General features: G+C 41.6%; 1 protein-coding gene across 1 annotated transcript; it reads right to left on the minus strand.

Moving 5' to 3' along the window:
- Positions 1 to 906: 906 nt before the first annotated feature.
- Positions 907 to 23365, minus strand: TTL (tubulin tyrosine ligase). Its single transcript, XM_060248222.1, has 7 exons — positions 22645 to 23365; positions 11986 to 12064; positions 10080 to 10312; positions 5485 to 5620; positions 5057 to 5326; positions 3397 to 3540; positions 907 to 1551 (listed from the first exon to the last, which is right to left on the minus strand). The coding sequence occupies exons 1-7, from the start codon at positions 22799 to 22801 to the stop codon at positions 1437 to 1439; spliced, it is 1134 nt and encodes a 377-aa protein (XP_060104205.1). The 5' UTR covers positions 22802 to 23365; the 3' UTR covers positions 907 to 1436.
- Positions 23366 to 23751: the final 386 nt, after the last annotated feature.

Genomic DNA, 23751 nt, shown 5'->3' on the forward strand with positions numbered 1-23751 from the left:
TACAGTACCTCCTAAATAAATTGCCTTATCTTGACTGGGCATATCTTTGGTGAACATAAACATACAACCCTAGTTGGCAACTACTTTTTCAGAAAGACCAAGCCCTGTTACTCCTGAAAATGAACTGTCTGCCTTTCCCTCAGGGCTGTCAACTGAGAGGCTAACTGGTATTCCTCATGAGAAACAGATTATTCTCTGAACATCCAGCTGTTGATTCCCAACATGTACTGTGTTGGTGCTAGTTAACAGTGGAAGACGAATACAACGAGGATCACAGTTAGCAGCTTTTATTCTGAAGCCTCAAAAATATTAAAATTAAGAATCCAGTTAAATACAAGGATGATTAACAAAAAGTACTAGTGCTGGAATTAGCAGTTGTCAGTGTTCCTTTCTGGTGGCTCTTTTAAAAAAAGAAAAAAAAATGCAAGACAACCCCTTCCCCAACTTAAAAATAATTGAGAGAAAGAAGAATTTTACTAAAACTGGAAAACATGAAGCCCTGAAGACCAAATAATGTGAACATTTAAAAGAAAGGATCACATTCCATTCCTCAGCACTGGGACAACCTTGTCAGGGTTTTGGTGCCTTAGAGGAATAATAGAGTAGCCAACCAAGCTGAACAGAGTTTACCAATCATAAATGGTGGTCTACCAGCGGCTTCATCAACCATTTTTTTAAACTGCAAACAAAACAATAAAACAGATTGTCAGACATCTGGCAAGCTGCAATATATGGTTTCATGGGTTGCACTAGCGTGTGCATGGGGGAAAGGGAGAAAACTTTCCTTCATCCAAATTATGCACAGTGCCATTCAGTACTTAAACCAAACACACAGATTTTGAAACCAATTACAAATATAAAAAGTTTATACCCTACAGAACAAGACAGATTTTTGTGTTAACTGCAACAGAACAAAAGAAGAACAAAGTAGCTTGGTTACTGGGAATAAAGCTAAGGCACTAGAAATGTAGCACGTGGAGAAAACAAAAACCACACAGGTTGAGTTGACAAACCCTTCAAAGTCCCTGAAAGGCTACTAGTACTACAGTTTGGAAAAATAATTTATTACTTAGAGGGAGGAAAAGGAAGGGAGGCAAACACAATTCACAGGGTTGTTTTAAAAAAATTATATCCCTGGTTTTGCATGTATTTTTTTAAAAAAGCTGTTTTGTTGTTCTCCCAGAGAAATCTGCTTCGGTTACAGGAACAGGTTTTTTTAAATCAAAGCTTTCCAAAACATGGACAGCACTGACGAGATGACTTCCATTCATCTTATACTCTCCATGGAATCTTTCCTCTCTCTTTTTTAAAGATGATGTTGATCCATTATTTTGGCATGACACGTAGGTGAAATGATCATTTCACATTTCTTCTTTTTCCCTAGGTTCAACAGGCAACAGTTCTTCCATGTGTGTTGCGTAGATGCTTGAATATTCTCACAACTTAATAAATATTGATTGCTGACTCTGCTTTTGCACAGTGTCACTAAGGGGAAAGACGCTAGAAATGGCCACATCCACTATGCCTTGGCAAAGCTCTGCATAAAGTTTCCTAGAAGCCAAAAACAATAGCAACAACAAAAAAACCAAACACAAATACAACAGAGAATTACAATACCATTCCAAAAAATGCAATTTATATTCATAAAATTAAGAATGTGTTAAACTAATGTAACTGGTATGCTGGCTCCATCAACAAGTTGAATTAACAAGGGATACCTCCTTACCCATTGTTATTCCAACCTGGAGCCCTGCATGTGCTCAGTGTTCCCACTGACAGCTATGAAAGAACTCTGCAAGAATACTTGGGGGAGTGTCTTTACCTGAAAGATAGCCCCATACAAATAAACCATCTGTGCACTGTCGGACCATGTGGCAAGGGAGGATCATCCCCTGCCACTGCCAAACTATCTGCACAAGGAGAACATGCAGAAGAACTGACCTCACATGCACTTCCTCCCTGTGTTCAGCAACATTTGGAAAACAGTGTTGCTGGGAGGAACAGACTCTTAGACTCCCTGCTGAACACCTTAAACATGGTAACATAGAAAGATAGCCAACTAAGAGTCCATGAAAGTGCTAAGACAGCTGCTTTTTATTGCTAGGCCAGTTTATTTTCAAATGCAGTTGTTTTTAAAACTGGGATTAAAGTAGTTCCAAGTATTTCCAAAGTAGTATAAAGAGCAGAGGAGGAAGCATTCGTTTGCATTACTTAATGTCCTTGGCTATTTTATTTTCAGAGATGACTGGAATATTCTTGAAATCTGAGTAACAGAAACGTGTACATTCATGTTTGCCATGCTCTGAAGCTCTTCTCTGTGTTGTGCTGAGGGAGGGAACATTACCAAATGAAACACCTGTCACTCCAGTTTTGTGTACACAGATAGCCCTAAACTTAATTGATCTTGCTATCCATGGAAATTGGTGGTTTTAGAATCACAGAATCATAGTGTTGAAAGGGACCTCCACAGGGTCATCTAGTCCAACCCCCTGCACAATGCAGGAAACTCTCAAATACCTCTCCCTAAATTCACAGGATCCTCATTGCTGTCAGATGGTCATCTAGCCTCTGTTTAAAAACCTACAAGGAAGGAGAGCCCACCACCTCCTGTGAAAGCCTGTTCCACTGAGGAACTTGCTCCAAAATAGCCGGTTTGCTGATATGAATGGGATGGCTTTATAAACTGGAGCACTGCAAGGGTGGGGGGGATACCAAACATTACATTCTGACTCCAGTAAAAAAAAATTCCTGGGGGCAGGGTCATAACACCCATGTGAAGTAACAGCCATGTGGTTGGGAGGCAGCGGCCAGGACAGGAAAAAAATCACCCTGCCTCTTCCATCAGAACACACCACTGATACAAGAGGGAAGAGAATTTTATCCACCCCACGCAGCCTCCTGACCCATACAGCTATCCATTCAAATGGGTCACATGATCCTGGGAATAAACTTGCTAAAAGTCAGAAAGGGCTGCTGGAGTGTGTGTGGAGGAATATGGAAAAGATCTGTGACGCTTCCATTTGAGAATCACTCATTTTGTTCGTCTATGGGTAGCCTGGATTTGCTGCTATTGCCTTTAACAAAGGGGTCAGCCACCTTGGTTTTAGATATACTGACAATAAGACAAGGAGGAAACAGTGGACTGTTAGTAAAACTTGTTTTCTCAAAGCAGCTCCACCTATGCTCTTTCCTGAAGAAGAAGGAGAAGATCAAATTACTGGGAATGGGAGAAAGAAACATATATGAATACTAATAACACAGCTGATCTTCCCTCCCTTTGTTTCACCTGAAACCAGCAAATGCAATGTCTTTGTCAGAGTTTCTGGGAATATTTCTGAACTTCTTGTGCATGCACAGAACAGTTTTCTCAAGGTACTTCTGGAATATGATACTCACTGGGCACAAGCAGGGGCACCATTAACTTCAATTAGCCAAACCTTCAAGTCCTCATCCACCATGAAATCAAAGCCAAAAAGCTGGAAGCTCTGATAGTGGAGGTGTTTGGTGCTGATAGCAGGTTCTATACACATAAGGCAGCTTCTGTGGAAGGAAGATTTTGTATCAGTTCAAGAGGGGTACCCATATTAATCAGTCTGTAGCAGCAGAGAACAGCAAGAGACCAGTAGCACCTAAAAGACTAACAAAATTTGTGGCAGGGTACCTGCTTTCATGAGTCACTGCTAACTTCTTCAGATACAGACTTTGTATCTGTTGACAGACTTATACTAGCTTTCTACCCACAACTCTGGTATATCAGACTCGTGGGATGTGAATTTCCTCTGTTTTATTAGACCATACTTTTCTTCCCAATGGGAACCCAAAGTGGCTTGCAATATCATTCTGCCCTTCTCTACCTAGCCCCACAACCACTCCACGAAGCAGGTAAGCTGACAGACAGAAAGCAAGGAGCCCAAGATCCCCCACAGCAGGCTCCCATAGCACAGCAGGGATTCAACCTCATTTCTCCCAGCTCCTAGTCTGACATTCTAACTACCAAGCCCAGCTGGCTCTTGTTTTCCTCTGGCACTTCTGGTTGGTATAAAAAGGCCAAATGTTTATGTCTGGCACAGCAAATAATCTGCTGACAGAAATTAATGCCAAAAACTCATCTCTTTTTGCATGACTAATTTTCATCCCACCTGTAAAGTCCACACTATCAAAATTTAGCCACTGCTTTGTAGTTCTCAGCAATGCAAACTAGATCAACAAAAGCCAATGCAATGATCTAATAACATTTTTCCAACAGCAATACTATTAATTCAATTCTGTACTGGGCTTATATAATTGTGAACTGTTACAAATGTCTGTCTCACTACAGGGGCTCCAAAATTGGTGAAGTAATTCCAACTTTGACATGGATTTTTGATCTTTCGGGGAGCAGCTCTGTTTCAAAACCTCATGGAACATTTTCCATACTTCATCTTATCTGTGCCTTGTTTATTTCACCACTAATTCTCGCTCTTATCTCAGACTCAGATTTCTAAATGTCTTTCTTACATTAGAAATGTAAGAAAGAACTTACCATATGCAGGTGCTGTTATGATTCTTCCATCCACTTCCTACAGTACTTTAAGGGTTTACTTGCACATTCCATGCAATTGTGTAAAACTGAATCCATTCAAGTCCCCCCCTCACCCCGAAAAGGCTGTTTTGGCAGAAGAGGATTTGGAGTGGAAAAGCAACAAAAGGACAAAAAGGGAGGTGGTTCTTATTCCTTTCCCTTCCCATCACATTTTAGCTCCATGTTGCCCCTTAACAAAGATAAAAAGTTCAGTAACACATAGTTGGGTGTCACGTACAGGGATTGTTCTTTGCCTATTAAAATACATTCAGTTTTGCCTTGAAGCTGTAGGAACATTTATGTTCATCCACCCACCAGATTTCTTTATTTACATCAACGGAGGGATTTTCTGTGTGCATTTTTATTCTTCGACTGGGACAAAACCTTTTATATGTATGTGTATGCATATAAACAGACTAGTTACAAAACTTCTAAGCTGTGCCCTGGTAGACTCTTGTGTACTATTCTATCAAATATAAAAATATAAAATGTTACCTTATTATATTTTTGACTTGTAATAAGATCGTATTTTCCAGAGTAACATTCAAAGCGCTCATCAGATACTGATTAAACTCCTCAAAAAACATCTCATTCCCTTCTTCATATCTCCCATAGTTTTTAGAGTACTCTTTTTGTATGCAGTGATTGGTCAGATGGCAGGTTTTGTCCAGAAAATTAGCACTATTATAAGGTTCTGAAGAAGTCCGTAGAACGCCTTCTTTGTAGAGGTAGATATTATACTGGTGATCCACTAGTACCCAGCTTCTAAAAGTTAGAGGGGAAAAAAGTTATTTTTTTAAAAAAAATTATGTATTGAATTCTCAACTTTGATTAATCAGATTCATTGCTATTGCTCATTTCACTCAGCTATTAAACTGAACAACTAAATTCTCTCTATAGACATAAAAAACAACAACAAATACCTAATATCAAATTTACGATGACCTGGTTCTAAGAGCAAAGGCTTCTCAAGGTATTTCTGAATCACATGCACTTGTCCTTGATTATCTATGAAGTCCAGGAGTTCAGTAGCTTCTGAAGAAATAAGAATCCCTTCACCTAAAGGGAAAAGAATTCAAACACAAAAAGTGGAACAGGATGAAAATGTTAAATTGCATAAGCACATGGATGCTGTTAACTTTGACTCAGTGAGGTTATGGGTAAGGAGCATGGGCTGTGATAGCTCCAATTTTATCTTTCATTGAAAAGCCCTGCAGCTATATATAAAATATTCTAACCACTGTCAGCAATATGTAATCACAGAAAACTAACCCTATGATGACACACTCTTGCAGTTTCATTTTTTGGTAGGCTTCCCAGCTCAGCTACATGTAAGAATCTTGTTTAGAGGTATGGCACATCAAGTGGCTTTTTGGCTTTAGGAAACCAAGAACATAATCTGTGTAATACCTTTTATTAGGACCAGCCCATGATATTTAACAATGTGAAGACTTTCAAGTTCACCACATGTTACAAACATTAATATAGCTAATTCTCAACATGGCCAGATCTGTTAATACTTAAATCTGGAGACTGGAGGCACGAACAGATAAGACAATCATTTGACAAATCTGAAAACTGTCCCAGGTTTACATAAAAATCTGAAATCTTTTTCAAAAATGCATTGGGGTTGGGTTTGTTTTTTAAAATACAAAATGATAAAAGGAACAACTGTTGCGTTAAAAAACAGATGCCTTCAGTGGCAGTTGCTAGGTTACCACAACAGTATCACCAGACTTCAAGCCTTGGTTTCTGTCAGTAAAAGGCTGCGAAAGGAGGCAAGGCCATTTCCAGGGCTGTTTTCCATTTTGAGGATGGACTCATTGGAGCTGGGCCCACCACCAATCATCAGATTGCCTGCTACTATGCAATTGGTATGACTCAACCAGGCCCAGCTGCTTGCTACTACTCAACATCATCCACCCCACAAAAGCCGGTTAAAAGCTGGTAGATGAGAAGAAGAGAATGAGGCTGGGAAAATGAGGAAATGTGGGTTGCCAGGAAGATGGAAAGAGGAAATAGTGTGGGGAGGGAGATATAGGGCAAAGAGAGGTGAGTCCTTGCAAGTTCCCTACCAAACAACTGGGCTGGGCCTGGCATCACACTACTGGACCATAGTTTTCCTAGCTAGAGTCTGCTGCCAAGAGGGCATCTCAAAGACTAGGGCAGGGGGGATAAAGGTAGATTGACTAGTGGGTGGCAAACAGAAAAGGAAGCAGGAAAAGGGGAGAGGCTATGGGGGATTTCAGGGAGTGAAAGAGGAAGGAGTGGGAGGAGAAATTATATATCCCCTGCAAATTTTCGCAGGTCCTCCCACTTGTAAAAAGAAATTGAGAGAAAAAAGCAAATTTGTCAGGTCATCATTCTTAATATCTGGTGGTCAATGACAGCATTTGGTATAAATGCTATGTTGACTTGTTTTGAATTACTGCTGGTGTTAAACTACAGCACAAAGCTTGCATTGCGTATCAGATGCAAATTTCAGTGGAGCTGGTTTTAAATTACTCCACGAAAAAGGAAATAGATTATTTTCCACAGCAAAACCAAGTTCAACAGATATCTGTGATGCCAGAGAGACGCAAAACTCTTTTTGAAAGACAGTAGAAATCATTCAGAAGTCAACGCAGTAACTTAGAGGATTTGCACAAGATATGGAGTCAACTAAAGCCAGATTAGCTAATTTTCCCTTGAGTTCCATTCTCATAGTCACACTCTCCCGCAAGTCACATGAGCCTCCACCAAGGCCTTGGCTTGCATTACATTCCCTTACACCCTTCTAGTTTTCTTTCTTCTCTGGTACAACGTACACGATTCCAGGCTAGGAAAGGGATCCTCTTTTACTTTTGTTATTACTGCAAGTTCTGTTCACCAGGACTTGCCACTTACTCTCTTCTTTGGCCTTTCTTCCCTCAACTCTCAGGATGAGGCTGAGTTCCTCGACAGAACATTCTGCCTTACCTCATGCTGCCTGTTCTGCCTACACTTTCCTGTTTAACATCCTCTCCCGTTGCCATGGCAAATACCTGCTTCCCCCTCTTGCCTTTGGTTGAAGGGCCCCTGATCTGTAGGCACTTCTAGGTTTTGAGAACAGGTACTTGATGCCACCACAAAATGGTTGCCAAGACTGGCATAGGATGGGGTCACTGACAAAATTTGGAAGGTTCCAAGCCAAGTGCTTGTGAGGAAATAGATGAATCTGAGCATGGCAGTTCAGTCTTTGGGTAAAAATAAAAGGAGCAAGAAATAACAGTGATATTGTGGTGGGGGTCTGCTATAGACCACCAAGCCAGGCAGAGGACTTGGATGAGGCACTCCTGCAATGAACTGCAAAGTTCTCAAAGAGACAGGACATGGTGCTCATGGGAGATGCTACCCAGATAGCTGTTGGAAGTCCAACTCTGCTAAAAATGAAAGGTCAAATAAATTCCTGACTTATCTTGCTGATAACTTCATTTTCCAGAAAGTGCAGAAGGAAACAAGGGGATCTGCTATCTTGGACTTGATTCTCATCAATAGGGAAGAATTGGTTGATGAGGTGGAAGTAGTAGGCACCCTGGGTAGTGGTGACCATGTGATTTTTGAATTTACAACCTTGGGGAAGGGAAAAGCTGTATGTAGTCAGACGTATAAGCTAGACTTCAGAAAAGCAAATTTTGACAAACTTAGAGTGATGCTGGGTAAAATCCCATGGCCAGAAATACTTAAGGAGAAGAGAGCTGAAGAGTGGTGGGAATTCACAGACAATTGTTATGAGAAGGAAAAAATGGGAGGATCTTAAAGAAGCCATAAACAGCTCCATAAACAGCTCTCTAAAGAATTGAGAAATAAAAAAGTCTCATTTAGGAAATGGAAGGAGGGTCTTATAACCAAGGATGAATATACACAAATAACCAGTGCTTGTAGAGAAAGAGTTAGGAAAGTTAAAGCTCAATATGAGCTTAGGCTAGTGAAAGATGCTAAAACAAGGATGGCCACCCTTCCTTAATGTAAGAGTCACATAGAATAAATATCAGATGTTTGAGAGCCACAAGGCAGGCAAACAGATGGGGGACGGAGGAGAAAAAGAGAGGTGGAAATAAAGCAACTTTAACTTTAAATGCATTCTCCAAGCCAGCCAATGGGGTGGTGAGGATTTCAAGAGCCACATAATATGTGTAGAAGAGTCACATGTGGCTCCCGAGTCGCAGTTTGGCCACCCCCCCCCCCAAAAAAGGGTTCTTCTGTTATGTGCAAAGTAAGAAGGAGAACATGTAAGCCCATTGCGAGGACAGGAAAGTGAAATTGTAACAGGTGATGAAGAAAGGGAAGAACAGCTCAATTCCAACTTTTCCTCAGTCTTTTGTGAGGGAAATGGTGCTCAATATGGCAAAGCAGAACATATGATGATGGAAGGGATTTGCAGCATAGGGGTAGAAAACACCTAGTTTCTTTGGCAAGGGACCCTGGACATTTTTGCCATCTTTTGGGAATTGAGCAGGGGTCACTGGGGATGTATGCGTCTGGGGGAGGTATTTGTGCAGGGGGTTGGACTAGATGACCCTGGATGTCCCTTCCAACTCTATGATTCTAGGTGTTGTCTTGTAATGGAGGCAGCCGTTTATTATTGAGTGCTCCCTGCAGACATAACGATGCTGTCTTTGGGCACACCTGAAGTGCCTCACAGATGGAGAAAAGCCCGGATTGGTTTCTTGCTTCAGAGAAGAAGGAAACAGGTACCAGACAGGAAACACATTGGTGGGTGCCATGGCACCATTGTGGGGATCACCGTATTACAGTATTGGACTAGGGCTGGGGGAAACCTGGGTTCAACCCCCACTTGACATGTAACTTAATGGGTGACTTTGGGCCAGTCATTCTGTCTCAGCTTAAGAGGGTTGTTGTGAGAGGAGAAATGAAAGAACCATGGACACCACCCTGAGTTCCTTGGGAAAAGAGTAAGACAAAAATGCTCTAAAATAAACATACTCTGGTTTTCCTCTAGTCTGAATGTGTCCTCAAGTACTTTCAACAGAGTCAGCCTGATCTAGCATTCTGTCCATCCATCCAGTTTATCTAGTACAATCCTCCATGGTTTATTTTAACTTCTCAGCTTCAAATGGAACGCACATAGAAAACCAGTACTGATTTGCTGCATCATCAACCCTTCTCCTGCCCCAGAACACCTGTTTCCCTTGTGGTCTTCTCCAGGGTATATAGTTTCAACCCGGAGGTAGAAGCTTAAAGAACACCATATGTTAACCCTCCAAAGAGCATGCCATAATTATACTACATTTCTGAGAATGGATGACAGTTCCAAAATATTTACCAAGAATTCCCAGTTCCCTAGGAAAACAAAAGATACCTAAAATAGCTCAAAGGATGAGAACTGCAGTTTTCCATGTCAAACCCAGACTCAGGAGGCATGCTGATTCACACCTGTTGCCATCCCAAAAGCAAGAAAGAAATACATACAATAAGCAAACTGACTCATCTTGTCTGCCTTTCTTCCTTTACATGTCTCTCTCAGTTCCATGCTAACCTTTGGCACCTGCCGAGGATTTGGCTATCCAAACATTTCCTTCTCCGCTCTCTTTCCTCTTCTGATATGATGCCAGGAAGACTTCCCTTTCATCTGTTCTTGGGTTATTTATCAGATGATGCATCCCATTCTGTGCTGGAGCTACTGGAGTCTTTAGATTAGTTGGATAAATCATGTAAGATTCTGGGAACCATGTGCAGGATTCTGCCAATTCAGGACTTGTCTTGATTAATCTATTGGAAAGAAGCAGAGATTTCATTTGTTCTTGCACTTAAACACCCTGAACATCATTACCATATCTCCCTACTATAACATCTGGAAATACTCATCACATGAATCAGGACTGTTGTTTTGTATCTGCAGAGGAGCGAATGAAAACTAACAGTGCAGTGGTGTCCAGTTGAAGTGGTATTTTCAAAGCTTATGGTGGGAAGGGAAGTCAATTTGCCAAGGGGATGCTATTTTTAGCACCATTCCAGTGGCAGAAGTAATATGTTCTTTGGCCCACACTAATCTTGGTGCTTACTTTCATACCCAATGATCCACCCATTAATGTTTCAGTTATTTTAGGCATTTATTTATCAAAACATTTATATCCTGCCTTTCAAAGCGGCATACAATACATAATTAAAACATCAAACAATAACACCCCAAATTTCCCCCTCCTAACCTAATAAAATGCAATAAATTACTCCATTCATATTTCCACTGCTAAAGGGCTAGCTGTATATTGTTTTGGAAAAGGTCACAGATGGATATTAAAGGATGACTCTGCTATGGCAAAAGTCACTGTGTGATTTATTGTGCCCTCAGAGATTTTTTAGAAAGTCTTCTTCAGAATTAATGAGCCACATAGCCTCAAGGCTTATTTTTACATGCACACAGTTCAATATAAGAGTCTGTATAATGCAATAAAATAAGCTCTGAACCATGCCTTCTACTGAATCAGAGTAGAGTTCCAAGCAGTTTATGGAAGTGCTGAAAGGACAATTCCAAGAGAATGCCTCAAGACATATTTTAATAATCTTTTTGTTATTTTCTTTGTTAAAAGACAGCTTGGTATTTCATTATTCTAGAAAGCACAATAAAGCTTTAAAAGTCCATTTCTGAAGACTCCTCAGTTTTCTCCTATGGAAAGGGGAGGGGAAGGGAAGGGAAGGAAGAAGTGATTAGAGGGTGACAAAGTTTTCACCACTTTCAGATCCATGTCCTGAAAACAACACTGGCACAATTAACTCCAAAGGTGTGATCTGGATCTGACCAACAGTGGCTAAACCACAGCTTTAACCAGCAGTGAAAAATACTGGATTTGAAATACCACTAATAATGGCCACAGCTTTTACTGAGTAAAGGGGAGTGGCACCAGATATCCTGCTCTGAAAAGGAGCCTCTTGGCAACAGCATTTATCAGGTAACTTACAGCATCCCAGATCAAAACACCAATGGCAATTACTTACCATGGTTTGCTCACATAAGGAAGTTTGCCATTACTTCTGTGCTGGCAAGCTATAACTTTCCCTTATTCTCACTTGTGAAATGAGTGGAAATCAGCCAAAGAATCACAATGAACCACTCCTGGAGTCCTACAGAATCAGTGCCTGCAATCAGACATGCAACTCCAATTCCACATGAGGAAGTAAACTTGTAGGAACTGTTGCACGGAAAAATCAGGCAAAGCCTTCTTCCAGCCTAAGAACCCTTCTCCCAAATTAAGTGGCTCTTCTTCCAGTGGTGAAAGGTTCCTGAGGCTGGAAGGAGCTCTTCTAGCCTATGGTAGGATAACACTGAATGAAGTGCATGGATTGTTACAGAACTGAATCTGCTCACTGTGATTTCAGGAGAAGTGCAAAAGTTTTCTAGTGCATTTCAAAACATCTTTACAGCCCACAGATACAAGAATTCTTACTTCACTAAAGAAGCTTTGCGACAAAGTTTATCAGCTCCTCTGTAGTAGTTCACCAGCTGTGTAAGTCCAGGCTCATGACCTACAAAAGGAAACAGAGTATTATATCTCAGTTTCTTGGAATTTCAGATGACCAGACCAGAATCATTTGCATACATATTCAAGGAAGAAAAGTAGTAAGGACCTTATTGGCTCACAGAAACCATTATTTAAAACCACAGCTATTTTGTTCCATATTTCATCCAGAAAAAAGAATGCATATCAGGCTGCTAATCATGATTAGTAGAAGATTCACCAAAAATTTGAGCAAGGCCCAATTTAAATATGCCACCTGCAGGCAACAGAATTCGACATGTGCTTATATGTCTACCATCTCATTAAGATCAACTGTCATCTCTACATGTACAATATTAGGACAGCAAAAATCTGTAGTCTGGGCTGCACTATTTCACATGCAGTGCCCTCTGGCCCAGTTTAAATGAGCCAACTGATGCATATGAGGCTGCATAGGCAAGTTCTTGCCTGCCTGCTTTATGTTTAATTCAGGCCTTAGGGCCTCCTAGGGAGAAGTAGGCACTGCCTACTACTCTTTAACCAAATAGTATATATACACAGTAACTGTATAGATGCAGCATGGACAGCTGTAGAATACATCTCCCTGCTTCTGTTGTAATAACTGAGGCCTAGCAAAATAAGGTGGTACAGTTTTCAAGTGGCAGATCAGTACTGGTTTTCCTACTTACATGGAGTATTATACATTTGGAAGCATTAAAAATGTGATTCCCCCAACCCCACATGCTATCTGAAGTAGTTCAGTCCATTTTAATTGTCTCAGAACTTTATTGCTACATTCTTACTTTGTTACATTGCACATATGGGTCAGGATCAGCTCAGTGCTATGTGCACAACATTAACTCTGCAAATTCAAGAAGGCAAAATAATAAAGCACTCAACAAAATGCCCAATATTATGTAGTTCATTAAAACAAACCAAATATTCTAAGCATCTCCACCCAGTGTTCCCTCTAAACTGGGTTAGTGTGAGCTAACTCACAGTTTTTTAGCCTCTAGCTCACACATTTTTATCTTAGCTCAGGAAAAATGCCCCCAAAGCAAAGTGATTTATGCAGTAGCTCACAACTTTATTGCCAGTAACTCACAAAGTAGAATTTTTGCTCAAAAACCTCGATGGCTTAGAGGGAACATTGCTTCCACCACTGTTCAACAGATTCCACTTAAGAGGGAGAGCAGGAGCCCCAAATAAGTAAGATGGAAAAGAAAGCACGGATGGCTGAAGAGACTGATGCATGTGGTCTAGGCAAAGGTTCTGCTCTCAAAGCAGGAGCTCAAGTGTCAGGTCTGTAAATAATTTGAAGGGGAAAAGAGACAGGATGTTTTGCATGTCCAGAACAAGCATATCTGCAGCTATACAAACTGCAATGGTATAGAGCCGGTCAGAAGTACTTCCAGGGCAATGCATACTCAGGCCCAGCAGAGTACATACCAGAGTACATCCCCAGGGTACATACCAAGGGTGAGAATGATTTGGGGGCTATTGGGCAAGAGGCTTAATTAATAAAGAAGGGAGTATTTTCTGATCAGACTTGGATAGAGGGCACAGCACAAGAGGGATTGATCCACGTATATCCTCCAACTGGATCAAGGGAAGAGGAGGGTGGTTCAAGGTCCCGGGAATATTTCCAAATAAGATAGAGAAGGTAGGTATCTAGCCATGGAAATAGTATGTTCAGCAGCAGTCTTGGCAGGTATCAAGCCACAGAGGTCATGTATCTGGCAGCAGAGCAAGTTTGGTGCAGTGGTTAAGAATGCAGACTGGAAAATATGCTATTAAATTTGGGAATAACCAACAATATGAACAAAGCAAAAACTGAGTTACTTACAATATTGCTATCAACTGCAAGACTTACTTTAGCAGCTAAATGGGTAGACCACTCTATACCAACTATACAACAATGGCATGAAAAAATTTGGGAAAACTTCATAATGCATAAACTAACATATACACTCACAAACCCTACAGACGCACAATACCAAAATAGATTTGTAGCTGTGTGGAATCCCTTAATCATTTATATGGCAGAGCATAACATAATATCAAAAAATCATTACTATAAAAGTTTAATATATTTTTGATATATGTGCATATAAGTTTGGTTATGGAAAAAAATAAAAGGGAAAGACATCTGTGACGTTTTAGAATAAGGTAATATGATAGCTGTACGACTATTAACAGCAACTATTTTTTATTGTATGTCCTCTTTGACGTTATTTTGAATAACAGAATGTAAAATGATTTATATTGAAATTCTTCCTAATATTATGTTTGTAATATTGCAAAATGAATCAAAAGAATTTGGGGGTTTTTTGGCGGGGGGGGGGAGAAGAATGCAGACTGGGAGATCCAGGTTTGATTCCCTACTTCTCCACATGCACCTGCTGGTTTGACCTTGGGTCAGTCACAAGTTCTCTCAGAGCTGTTCCCTCAAGAGCAGTTCTTGAAAGAGCTATCTCAGCCCCACCTACCTCACAGGGTATCTGTTGTGGGGATGGGAAGGGAAAGAGATTGTAAGCCACTCTGAGCCTCCAACTGAAGGGTGAGGTATAAATCCAATTTCTTCTTTTTCTTCCTGGTCTGATCAGTGTGGTGTACTTTCGGTAGGCAATTCAAACAGGCTTAAATGCCTTATTCGTATAGTCAGTCCTGTTTTGTGCGCATAAAGTGCCTTTAAGAGGTAGCTTACGGTGACCCCAACAGGATTTTCAAGGCAAGAGACATTCAAAGGTGGTTCGCAGTAGAGTATCTGTTTGGCATGCAGAAGATCCCTGGTCCAATCCCTGGCATCTCCAGTTAAAAGGACCAGGCAGCAGGTGATGTGAAAGATCTCTGCCTGAAACCCTTGGGAGCTGCTGCAAAGTCTGAGTAGAAAATGCCTGCTTCTGCATAGCAAACCTGGACTTCCTTGGTCTCTCATCCATAAACTAATACAAAGGCTAACCCTGCTTAGCTTCCAAGATCTGATGAGATCTAGCTAGCCTGGACCATCCAGCTCAGGGCATGTTATTTGTTAAGAGAATACAAGAAGTACTTTTGCTTTGAGTAAACAGCACGAACTGCGTGTGTGTGTATAAAACCAGCCAATTATGTAAAGCCAATGCAAGCTACTCACTGACCTCAGGCAAACTTCTGGACTCTCCCTGTATCATGGATACCACTAGTACCATAATAGCTTCATACCACATTGGCCTTTGCACAGAAGATATTTTCAGAGACTGTAATACAACACATCTCACATCAGGGCTGGAGTTAATCAGGCCAAAGCTTTGTCAGTGGAGTTTCTTGTAGAATAAGGCAGAGAAGGGGAAATATTCCATCATTAAACAACAAAAAACTATTTAATAATTTTGCAAGACCATTAATCCATGGAATTAAAGGCAATCTCTCTACAGATGATGCTAAAGAGATACAGAACACTGCTCTCTTTATGCTAACAGTGGGACACTGACGCAACTGAAGAGCGGGTGCTTAAACAAGCAACAAAATTAGAATAGGCCAGTAGGCTTAGACAGTATTTATCCAAGTACTTTTAATCACTGATGGGAAAACTGATAATAGTGAAGCTTTTTAGGGTTCTATGACTGGATCTGCCATCTGGCTGAGCACAGAACTAAAATATATTACCAGTAAGAATGATCTAAAAGTTGTATAAATGTTGAAGAAGCAAATCTGTGAATGATGCTGTAAATGATTCAGAGCAAGCATATTCAGGATAGACTGTCACAGCCCCCCCCCCCCACATGCTTAAACTGAGTAGAGGGGAGTCTCAATGACAAATTTCAACACTGCTGTAACTGTACAGAGAGATTAGCAAGAAATATGAAATACTAATATACCAGATGACTGGGGAAGGCAATGGCAAACTACCCTGTAAAAGTCTGCCAAGAAAACATCCTGATGTGACATCACCCCAACCCCTGGTGCTTGCACAGGTAACTACTTTTACCTTTTAATATACTTGATATTCATCTACATTGGTAATCCATCTATGGGTAATTTTGGAGTGCCCACTCAGAAAACTAAATACAGGTTCCAGAGCCCAGCTGGTTTCGGAGAGCACTTCAGGAAAGACTGGTGATGGTGGCAGCTATCCCACTTACTACTTGGTTAGCTGTCAGAGAGAAGGCAAGGGTAAGGAGCTGTAATGTCACATCTCTAGGTGGCCAAGCAGTGCTGGGCTAGCTCCTGAATTTTGGAAGTGGTTCTTAGACCTGCACCATATTTCTCCAAGCCTGGGTCCAAACTAGATACATCATATGGAAAATCTAACGTGGATGATAGGGATGAGGAGCCAAACCTCTTCATCCAGGGCTTATCTGAGTACACCAGACTGTTGCATAGAACTGCAATATTTTCAGGGACATCAGTGAAGCAAATACGTTCCAGTTTTCAAGAGGCATACCCTAGCATCCTGTGCTACATTGTACAGGATCTTGGGATACAAAGAACAGTTGCTGCTATATAAACAGGAAACACAGCACATGAGATTAATGGAAAGATGAGAAAGTGCATGTTTAAAATGTTTTAAATAAAACAGTCTAAAAAATCTCTATTAAGAACTGCAATATGCTGCAGCATATTTTAGCTGCCATGGTTTAATCTAAATAAAGCAGGCTGTGGACTCTAGGAGTCAGTTAATCTTCAAAGTAGGGACTCTGTGTCTTTTGGGATTATTCAGCCCTTGAGAATTAGGAGTGTGATGTTTATGAATAAACTATACAGTCTTGTAGAATACTACTTTTCTGAAGATCTGGTAATTAACATCCATCTGGGCTAAAAGCTTTCCAGAATCATTGCTCAGGATTTGCTATGACTCAGGTAGATGCAAGCAGGTGGATGAATAGATTTTTTGCATTTATCTGCAAGACTGAGTTGCATAAATATACAAGAGCCATTATTGTCTAAAAAAAGAAATAAGCATAATTAAATAAAATATGAACATAAATTAAACTCTTTGTAATGTGCAGCTCTGGTTCATGAGAAGATAAAATGGAAAAAGCAGTAATTATCATGCTATTATACCAATCAATAGCATAATACCTCAAACAAGGATAGATTACTGACTGATGTAATAGGTGATTAAGCAATTTTAAAATATAAGCTGCATCATGATACAAAGGTATACAGAAATATATGAAAGGGCAAATAAGGAGTTACTGTTTTCCTTAGCACTCAAAAAGGGTTTGGGAAGAGACCATTCATACAAACAGAAAGCTAACAAACTGCAAAGTGCTAATGACTTTGTTGTGTCTTCATCAACACTTATGAAGTTTAGCTTGAATGTTTTATTTACTAGTATTTTAAAGTTGTGTTTCTACCATATGGGCCTTCAAAGCAGCTTACAACACAAGTGAATACTGTATCACCGGTAAAAAACACAGCTCAAAATGGTAGCACGCATGCTCAGAAGATCTACAACTGAAACAAAAATACACTGCTGAGAAAACCTGGCAGAAGAAAAGTGTTTTAACTAAAAACCTGAAAAGCTAGCCTGTAGATTTCCCTTGAAAGTGACTTCTGCAGGAAGAGCCACACAAAAAAGCTAGGTTTGCCAGCCTTCAGGTGGGGCCTGACATTCTCCAAGAACTAGAACTGATTTCCAGACCACAGAGTTCAGTTCCCCTGGAGAAAATGGCAGCTTCAGAGTAGACTCTAAGGCATCATATCCGTACTGAGCTCCTTCACCCCACCCCCTGCCAACCTCACCCTTCCCTGGCTCTACCCCCAAATCGCCAGGAACTTCCCCACCCAAAGTTGGCCACCCTAACAAAAAGGAAAAATTGCAGAGGGGGGATTCTGGGACCCTTGTTACCCCCAGAAGCCCATGGAACCAGGCAACCGACAATATTGGTTTTTATACAATGTTTGTGGTGAAGCCCCAAGGTAATTATTGTCTGGAGGCCTGTGATGTTCTTCAGCAGCACTCTGCATAACATTTTGTCTTTCTACTTGGCACAGAGCAGGCCTTGAAAGATTTTCTTCAGCTCTAGGAGTCAGTCAAAAAAATTAGGAGCCAGACTCATTTTTTCAGACTTCAAAGTCCCAAAAGCTGAGCTCCTTTAAAAATATTCATGTCACTGATATTGGAGCCACTATTGAATGGAAATTGTTAAAAAAAATAACAAAAGCCAACACCATGAGTTTGGGTGAACCAAATGAACCAGTGAAGTTACACAGAGTTGGTGTTGTGGGATTCCTGTGATCATTCCCAGTTAAAACTTGTGATGCTGCTGTCTAGACAAGGTAAACCTTCCAAACCAACTTCCAGGACAGCCTTGTGTTTATAGCACCCTACAGTAGTCAGATTTCCCGTGCAGCCTCACAATTCCATTAAACTTTTGCTACTTTCCCCCTCCCCTTCTTAGCTCTCCCCTTCATAAGAGCACGACTGTACGGCTTATTTTAGTGAAAATGCAGCTAATGTTATAGTTATTCCTTCTGCACCAAGGCCACCTATACTCCCTTTTATCATTGTTATAACAATTGTAGTACAGAACTACTGGGTTATGACAAAAAGAGGGGGAGAGACCCATTGCTTCAAGAACTGCTTATCTCTTTTCATAATTCTGCTATCCAGAACTGCACAGAGTATGCCATCTCAGACCAAACCAGTGCCAAGTCTGTCAGCATTATTCCTGAAACTCAAGCATGAAACTTCTGCTAATGAGATCTACCATAGTTTTTCTGTAACAGTGTATCACCGCTGATGCATGTTTCATTAGCAAGTGCTTCAGTTACACAAACCTCAGGTCTGTTCACCAGCTGGAATGCCCAAATAGCCTCATTTTGTATTTTAAAGTTGCCTTCTCTAATGGGAACCAAGAATTCTTTGAACTCTGGTATCAACCAGTTTGCAGTTTTTCAGGGCTGTGCAGAAAACAAGTGGGCTAGTAATCTATCTTCTCCCTACTGCAGTCATCAATAACATTTTAGGACACTGCAAGATCTAGAGCAGGGGTGTCGAACTCATTTGTTATGAGGGCCGGATCTGACATAAATGAGACCTTGTTGGGCCGGGCCATGTCGGGTTGGGCCGGGCCATGTGTGTACCTATTTAAGATTAGGTGGCAGAAATATAAATTTTATAAAGAACACAAACAAACACAATGTATATTCTTTTAAACTTAAAACATTTTTAAAACGTTAGCACTCATTGGTCTTAAAGATGCTTTCTTTGTATTTCTCCCATGGGATCTAGGGAGCTGGGCAAAGGAAGCTCTGGCTCTTTTCTGCATTCCCAGAGGATCAGGAGGGGGAGGAGCCTCATCCAATAGAAGGAAAAGAGGCTTGACTAAGTAGCTCTGCTGTGTGATTGAGCAAGCCTGGCAAAGCAAGCTGTGATGCAGAAGGAAGCAAGAGAGAGGGAGAAGGAAACAGATGACAGCCAGTTGCTCGGGGGCCTGATAGGAGCCCTTTGGGGGCCTGATTCGACCCCCGAACTCATGTCTGACACCCCTGATCTATAGAAAGTCATTCCCCTGCTGAGAAACTAACTAGACTCTATCTGATTTGACTACAAGAACTGTATCCAAAGCCAGTTTTTCAATGGAGGCTTGTGACTAAAACCTCACTTTGAAATCATGATATATTATGTTTACTGCATTTCTCTTATGCACAAGCTAAATTGTGAAACCATTAAGTGGCTCCTCAAAATCAACAAAACAGAGCAGAAACAACATAATCCAGAGGTCAGGGATAGTAACTTCCTCACTTTCAGATTAGCTCAGAGGCCTTCCCACCCACATTTGCTGCTTTAATGAGAACTGAATCACATTTGGGAAAGATGGTGGCAATGCAGAGGCAGAGCTGGAGCAAGAATAAAGCATCAGCAAGTCACAAAAAAGCATCATATCATAACAATTCCAGTGAGTTCCTAGAAATACTAGGGGTCCACAGGTTTAAGAGCCTTAAAACATCAGCCCCAAGATGAACGCTCAGGGACTCCATAAGGGTTTCAGCAATTCCAGATCCATTCTGCAAAAATATCTTTCATTTAGCTATCCCAAGGCTCTCTTTATTAGCACAAGAATTGGGCATTGCTATTTTGCACCCAAGAATGTGTAACGGACAGCTGTCGAACAAAGCAAAGACTGCAACTGGTTACTAAAATTAAAGGACTAATTTTTGATAGTACTGTACAGTAATATTGCATTTGGTGGAACCATAATATCTCAAAGTGAGATACCTGGTGATATTCTACTCTGTTACAGCATGTCTACAGATTTGGAAGTAGCATGCCTCCAGGCTACTTACTTAAAGCAGGAGTCATATTTATAGCTTGATTTAAAACAACCAGTGATTTTTTTTTAATGACTGTGTGATGTTAATTGACAAGCCACAAGAATCACAGCCTTAGGAGGAAGGACTTCTGCAAACTGTCACAATTCCTCAAGGCTAATTTCCATGACATTGAGATTTTTGTCACTTCTGTTAACAAATGGGATACACAACCCGGTTCAATTTGCTTAATGACTGATCCCATTTATTATAGTTAGTTTTCTGATTATCTAAATACATGAAATGACAGGTTAAAATACTAATAATGTTTGTGTGTATAGTATGACTATACATCTCAGAAAAACACAGGGCTCAATTTGCTTTCATATGCATTTTCTACTGTCATGGAGAGAAATGCCTAAAATTTTTGTTTCTTGTTTGATTTTCTGAAGTATGACATTTTAATTGTTTCCATTATCATCTCTTGTTTGTACAATACTTTCAATACTTTAAAATCACTCTGTGCCTCAGTACATCCTCTTCATGCTTCTCACATTTCCAGATGTAACCATTATGGTTTATTTCTCATATTCTACCAGTTATGAAGATCTAATTTTATTTGTTTTGATCACAGACAAGTGGGCGTGACCCACCTGTTAAATACTTTTACAGCATGCCAATTTCCAGGGGAAGATTTCAGCACCTGCTTAAATCCCCACCGCCATGACAACAGAATTTAATTTTGTGTAACTGCGTCTGGCTCACTGCTGTTATGGCTGTTAGTGCTTTTCTGTAACACAAATTCAATCCTTGGAAGAGCCACTTGTTCTAGAAAGAACTTATTCCCTTCCTTCTTGGCTAGCTGACTAAATTTCAGTGAACAAAATTCTCAACAACCTTTTGAATAAGTGAAAAGATTTGTGATTGTTCCACTTGTTTCAGTGTAGATCAGCTTCAAAGTAAGCAGATGCGTAACTGCCAAGAACTCAAAAAGAGGACAGTGAAACGAAACTTTCTGTTGTATGAGCAACATTACCTCCTAAAGAAATACTACTGATTAAAAGTTCATTGCGTTTTTCAGTCCCAACTTTTATTTCCCAACCTTTCCCTAACTTCAAAAAAATTCTCTCCTTGTTGTTTTAATAAAGGACACAATTACATTGATGATAAATTACATTAGACCACGGTGATACTGTAAGCCAGGGGTGGCCAACGGTAGCTCTCCAGATGTTTTTTGCCTACAACTCCCATCAGCCCCAGCCATTGGCCATGCTGGCTGGGGATGATGGGAGTTGTAGGCAAAAAACATCTGGAGAGCTACCGTTGGCAACCCCTGCTCTAAGCCATTGGGTTTGTGCATGATTAACTATGAACTGGATCATGGCTACTTATGCACTGCAGTTTATCAGACAACATTATAGAAATGGTGTCTCTAAATTTATGCCTCTAATTTAAGGCTTTACCTCATTTTGCATTATTTGATCTAGTAAATAAATTCTTTGTTTAAAATTCAGAAATAAAAAGTCCTCAATTCATACAACACTAAACTTACATGTACACGCATATACAGCAACAGTAGGGATCAGTCTGAACATAGTGCCTGACATCACCAGTGCTATACTGTAACTGAGCACTCTGTAGCCAGCCATACAGAAATACCTGGTGATATATTATTCTGCAGCTATAAAGCTGTTTCCCCCATCTTATATGGGTGTGTGTGTGTGTGTGGGGGGGGGAGATTTCAACTCCAAAAGGAGGTGGCAAATGTAAAATAAATTACCAGTCCCTGTCTAAGTTTGCACAGTTCTTTGTTCTAATGCTGCATTAAAAAACTTTCCTTTGCTAAGGCTTCTGAGGACTCAGCATTAAGCTGGAATGACATTGTAAACCATAATGCAGCATCATGCTTATGAACAAAAATCAACAGTGCAAAACTGTTTCAGGACTACCAAAAAAGCCATCTCCCTTGCAGAACAAGTGCTGAGCTGCTAATGTGACCTGGTCATTTTAATTGCAGAGACATCACACCAGGCCATAATTTATTTGGGGTACCTCTCCCCTAACCCTCTAAGAAACCTTCTTGCTACTCCCACTGACACACCGGTAAATGGAGTCCCACCCTTGTTGCAGCAGACAACACCCAGATTTAATACATCTGCAGCACGAGTCAGGCAGATCTCACTGGGGCATTCTTCCCAGAGATATTCACATCAACAGCCCCTGAAACGGGACCTAATTCACTCCAATCCTATTGATCATGTATCCATTCATACAAACAAGTGCAGGCTCGGCATTCAACACTGCATGAGGAATTAACATGGGGCCGCCTCTTGTGCTTGCCCCTCTCTCGTGGGTCTGTGGCTCGCTTACCCAGTCTCCCAAAAGGCAGCCTGTTTCTCTCCCCCAGCATGAGGTTAAACCGGGGGTTGTCCCTTTTCAGCCTCCTCCATTGTCCGGTGGAAAGAAGGATTTTGGACACTTCAGCATAAATGCTGCTGTTTTCATCTCGCACAACAAACGTGTACATCTCGGAATCTGACTGCGGGGGTGGATGGGATGCAACCCCCTCGCCCAGTCCAGGTCCGCGTACAAGCTGGAGAAGCGCCTAACTGAAAGGCGTGGCTGCCTGAAGTGTCTCGGCGCGCTCCACAGGAGTCAAACCAAGGCAACCAGACATGCCTCCGGCTGGGGCTGCGCCGGGCTCCCCCTTCCAGGTAAAAGGCTCGCTAGCCTCGACGTCTCTTCTCCTCTGCTTGCGCCTGTCCCTAGCCCAGAGCCGCCCAAGCCATGCCTCCGACAGCACTTCCCGAAGCCCTCTGCAGCGCTTCCTACATGATGACGAAGGGCCGAGGATCAAGAGCTGGAGGAGGAGGCGCCAGGGCTGCCCCCGGCTGACCGGCCCGGCTTCCTGCGCGGGGCCATGGACGCGACTGCTGCGTTGGTGGGCTGGAGCTGCAGCCGCCGCCGCTCACTCCTTAACTTCCGCCACCTTCCCCCGCGGGCACACACCTCTCGCTGGACAGGCAGACAACCTCCCCGCAACTGCACCCTCTTTCTGCACCGGCAGGAAAGGAACCTCGCCTCCCGCTCCGATTCGCCGCTGAGCTCATAGGTCAGGGAGCAGAACGAGGCGGGACCAGACGCTTACGAAGGGGGTGGGGCTCGGAGGGCCCCTTCCCACGCACGAAGGCGCAAGGGCGGCGCCGCTCCGCCCCCTCTCTCTGCAGAAGTCCCCGAGGAGCAGCGAGCAGCGGGGGAAGTTGGTTGTCTTGCAAAGTCCCTGTCTGCTATTCCTTTTTGGAACCCTTCGGCGCGAAGTAAACCAGAGTTAGTCGGTCACTTAACAGGCCTCCTTTCCTGTATTCAACAAAGGGAGGAGCATCCGCTGCTCAAAATGATGCTTGCCTTGCAACGCAGGACCCGACTGGGTCTCTGTTCCGTGGGAACCAACCCCGGCATCACTCAGAATTGTCTTGC

Source organism: Heteronotia binoei, chromosome 1 (assembly GCF_032191835.1).
Source record: "Heteronotia binoei isolate CCM8104 ecotype False Entrance Well chromosome 1, APGP_CSIRO_Hbin_v1, whole genome shotgun sequence".
Lineage (NCBI taxonomy): Eukaryota > Metazoa > Chordata > Lepidosauria > Squamata > Gekkonidae > Heteronotia > Heteronotia binoei.

What these genes read in the sequence shown, in the direction of transcription:
- TTL (XM_060248222.1), bottom strand. Translation starts at nt 22,801, where the DNA reads ATGTACACGTTTGTTGTGCGAGATGAAAACAGCAGCATTTATGCTGAA. An exon ending in CGCAAAGCTTCTTTAGTGAA is followed by an intron (nt 10,313 to 11,985) that starts GTAAGAATTCTT and finishes TCTTTCCAATAG; the next exon opens with ATTAATCAAGACAAGTCCTG. An exon ending in CATCGTAAATTTGATATTAG is followed by an intron (nt 5,327 to 5,484) that starts GTATTTGTTGTT and finishes TCTAACTTTTAG; the next exon opens with AAGCTGGGTACTAGTGGATC.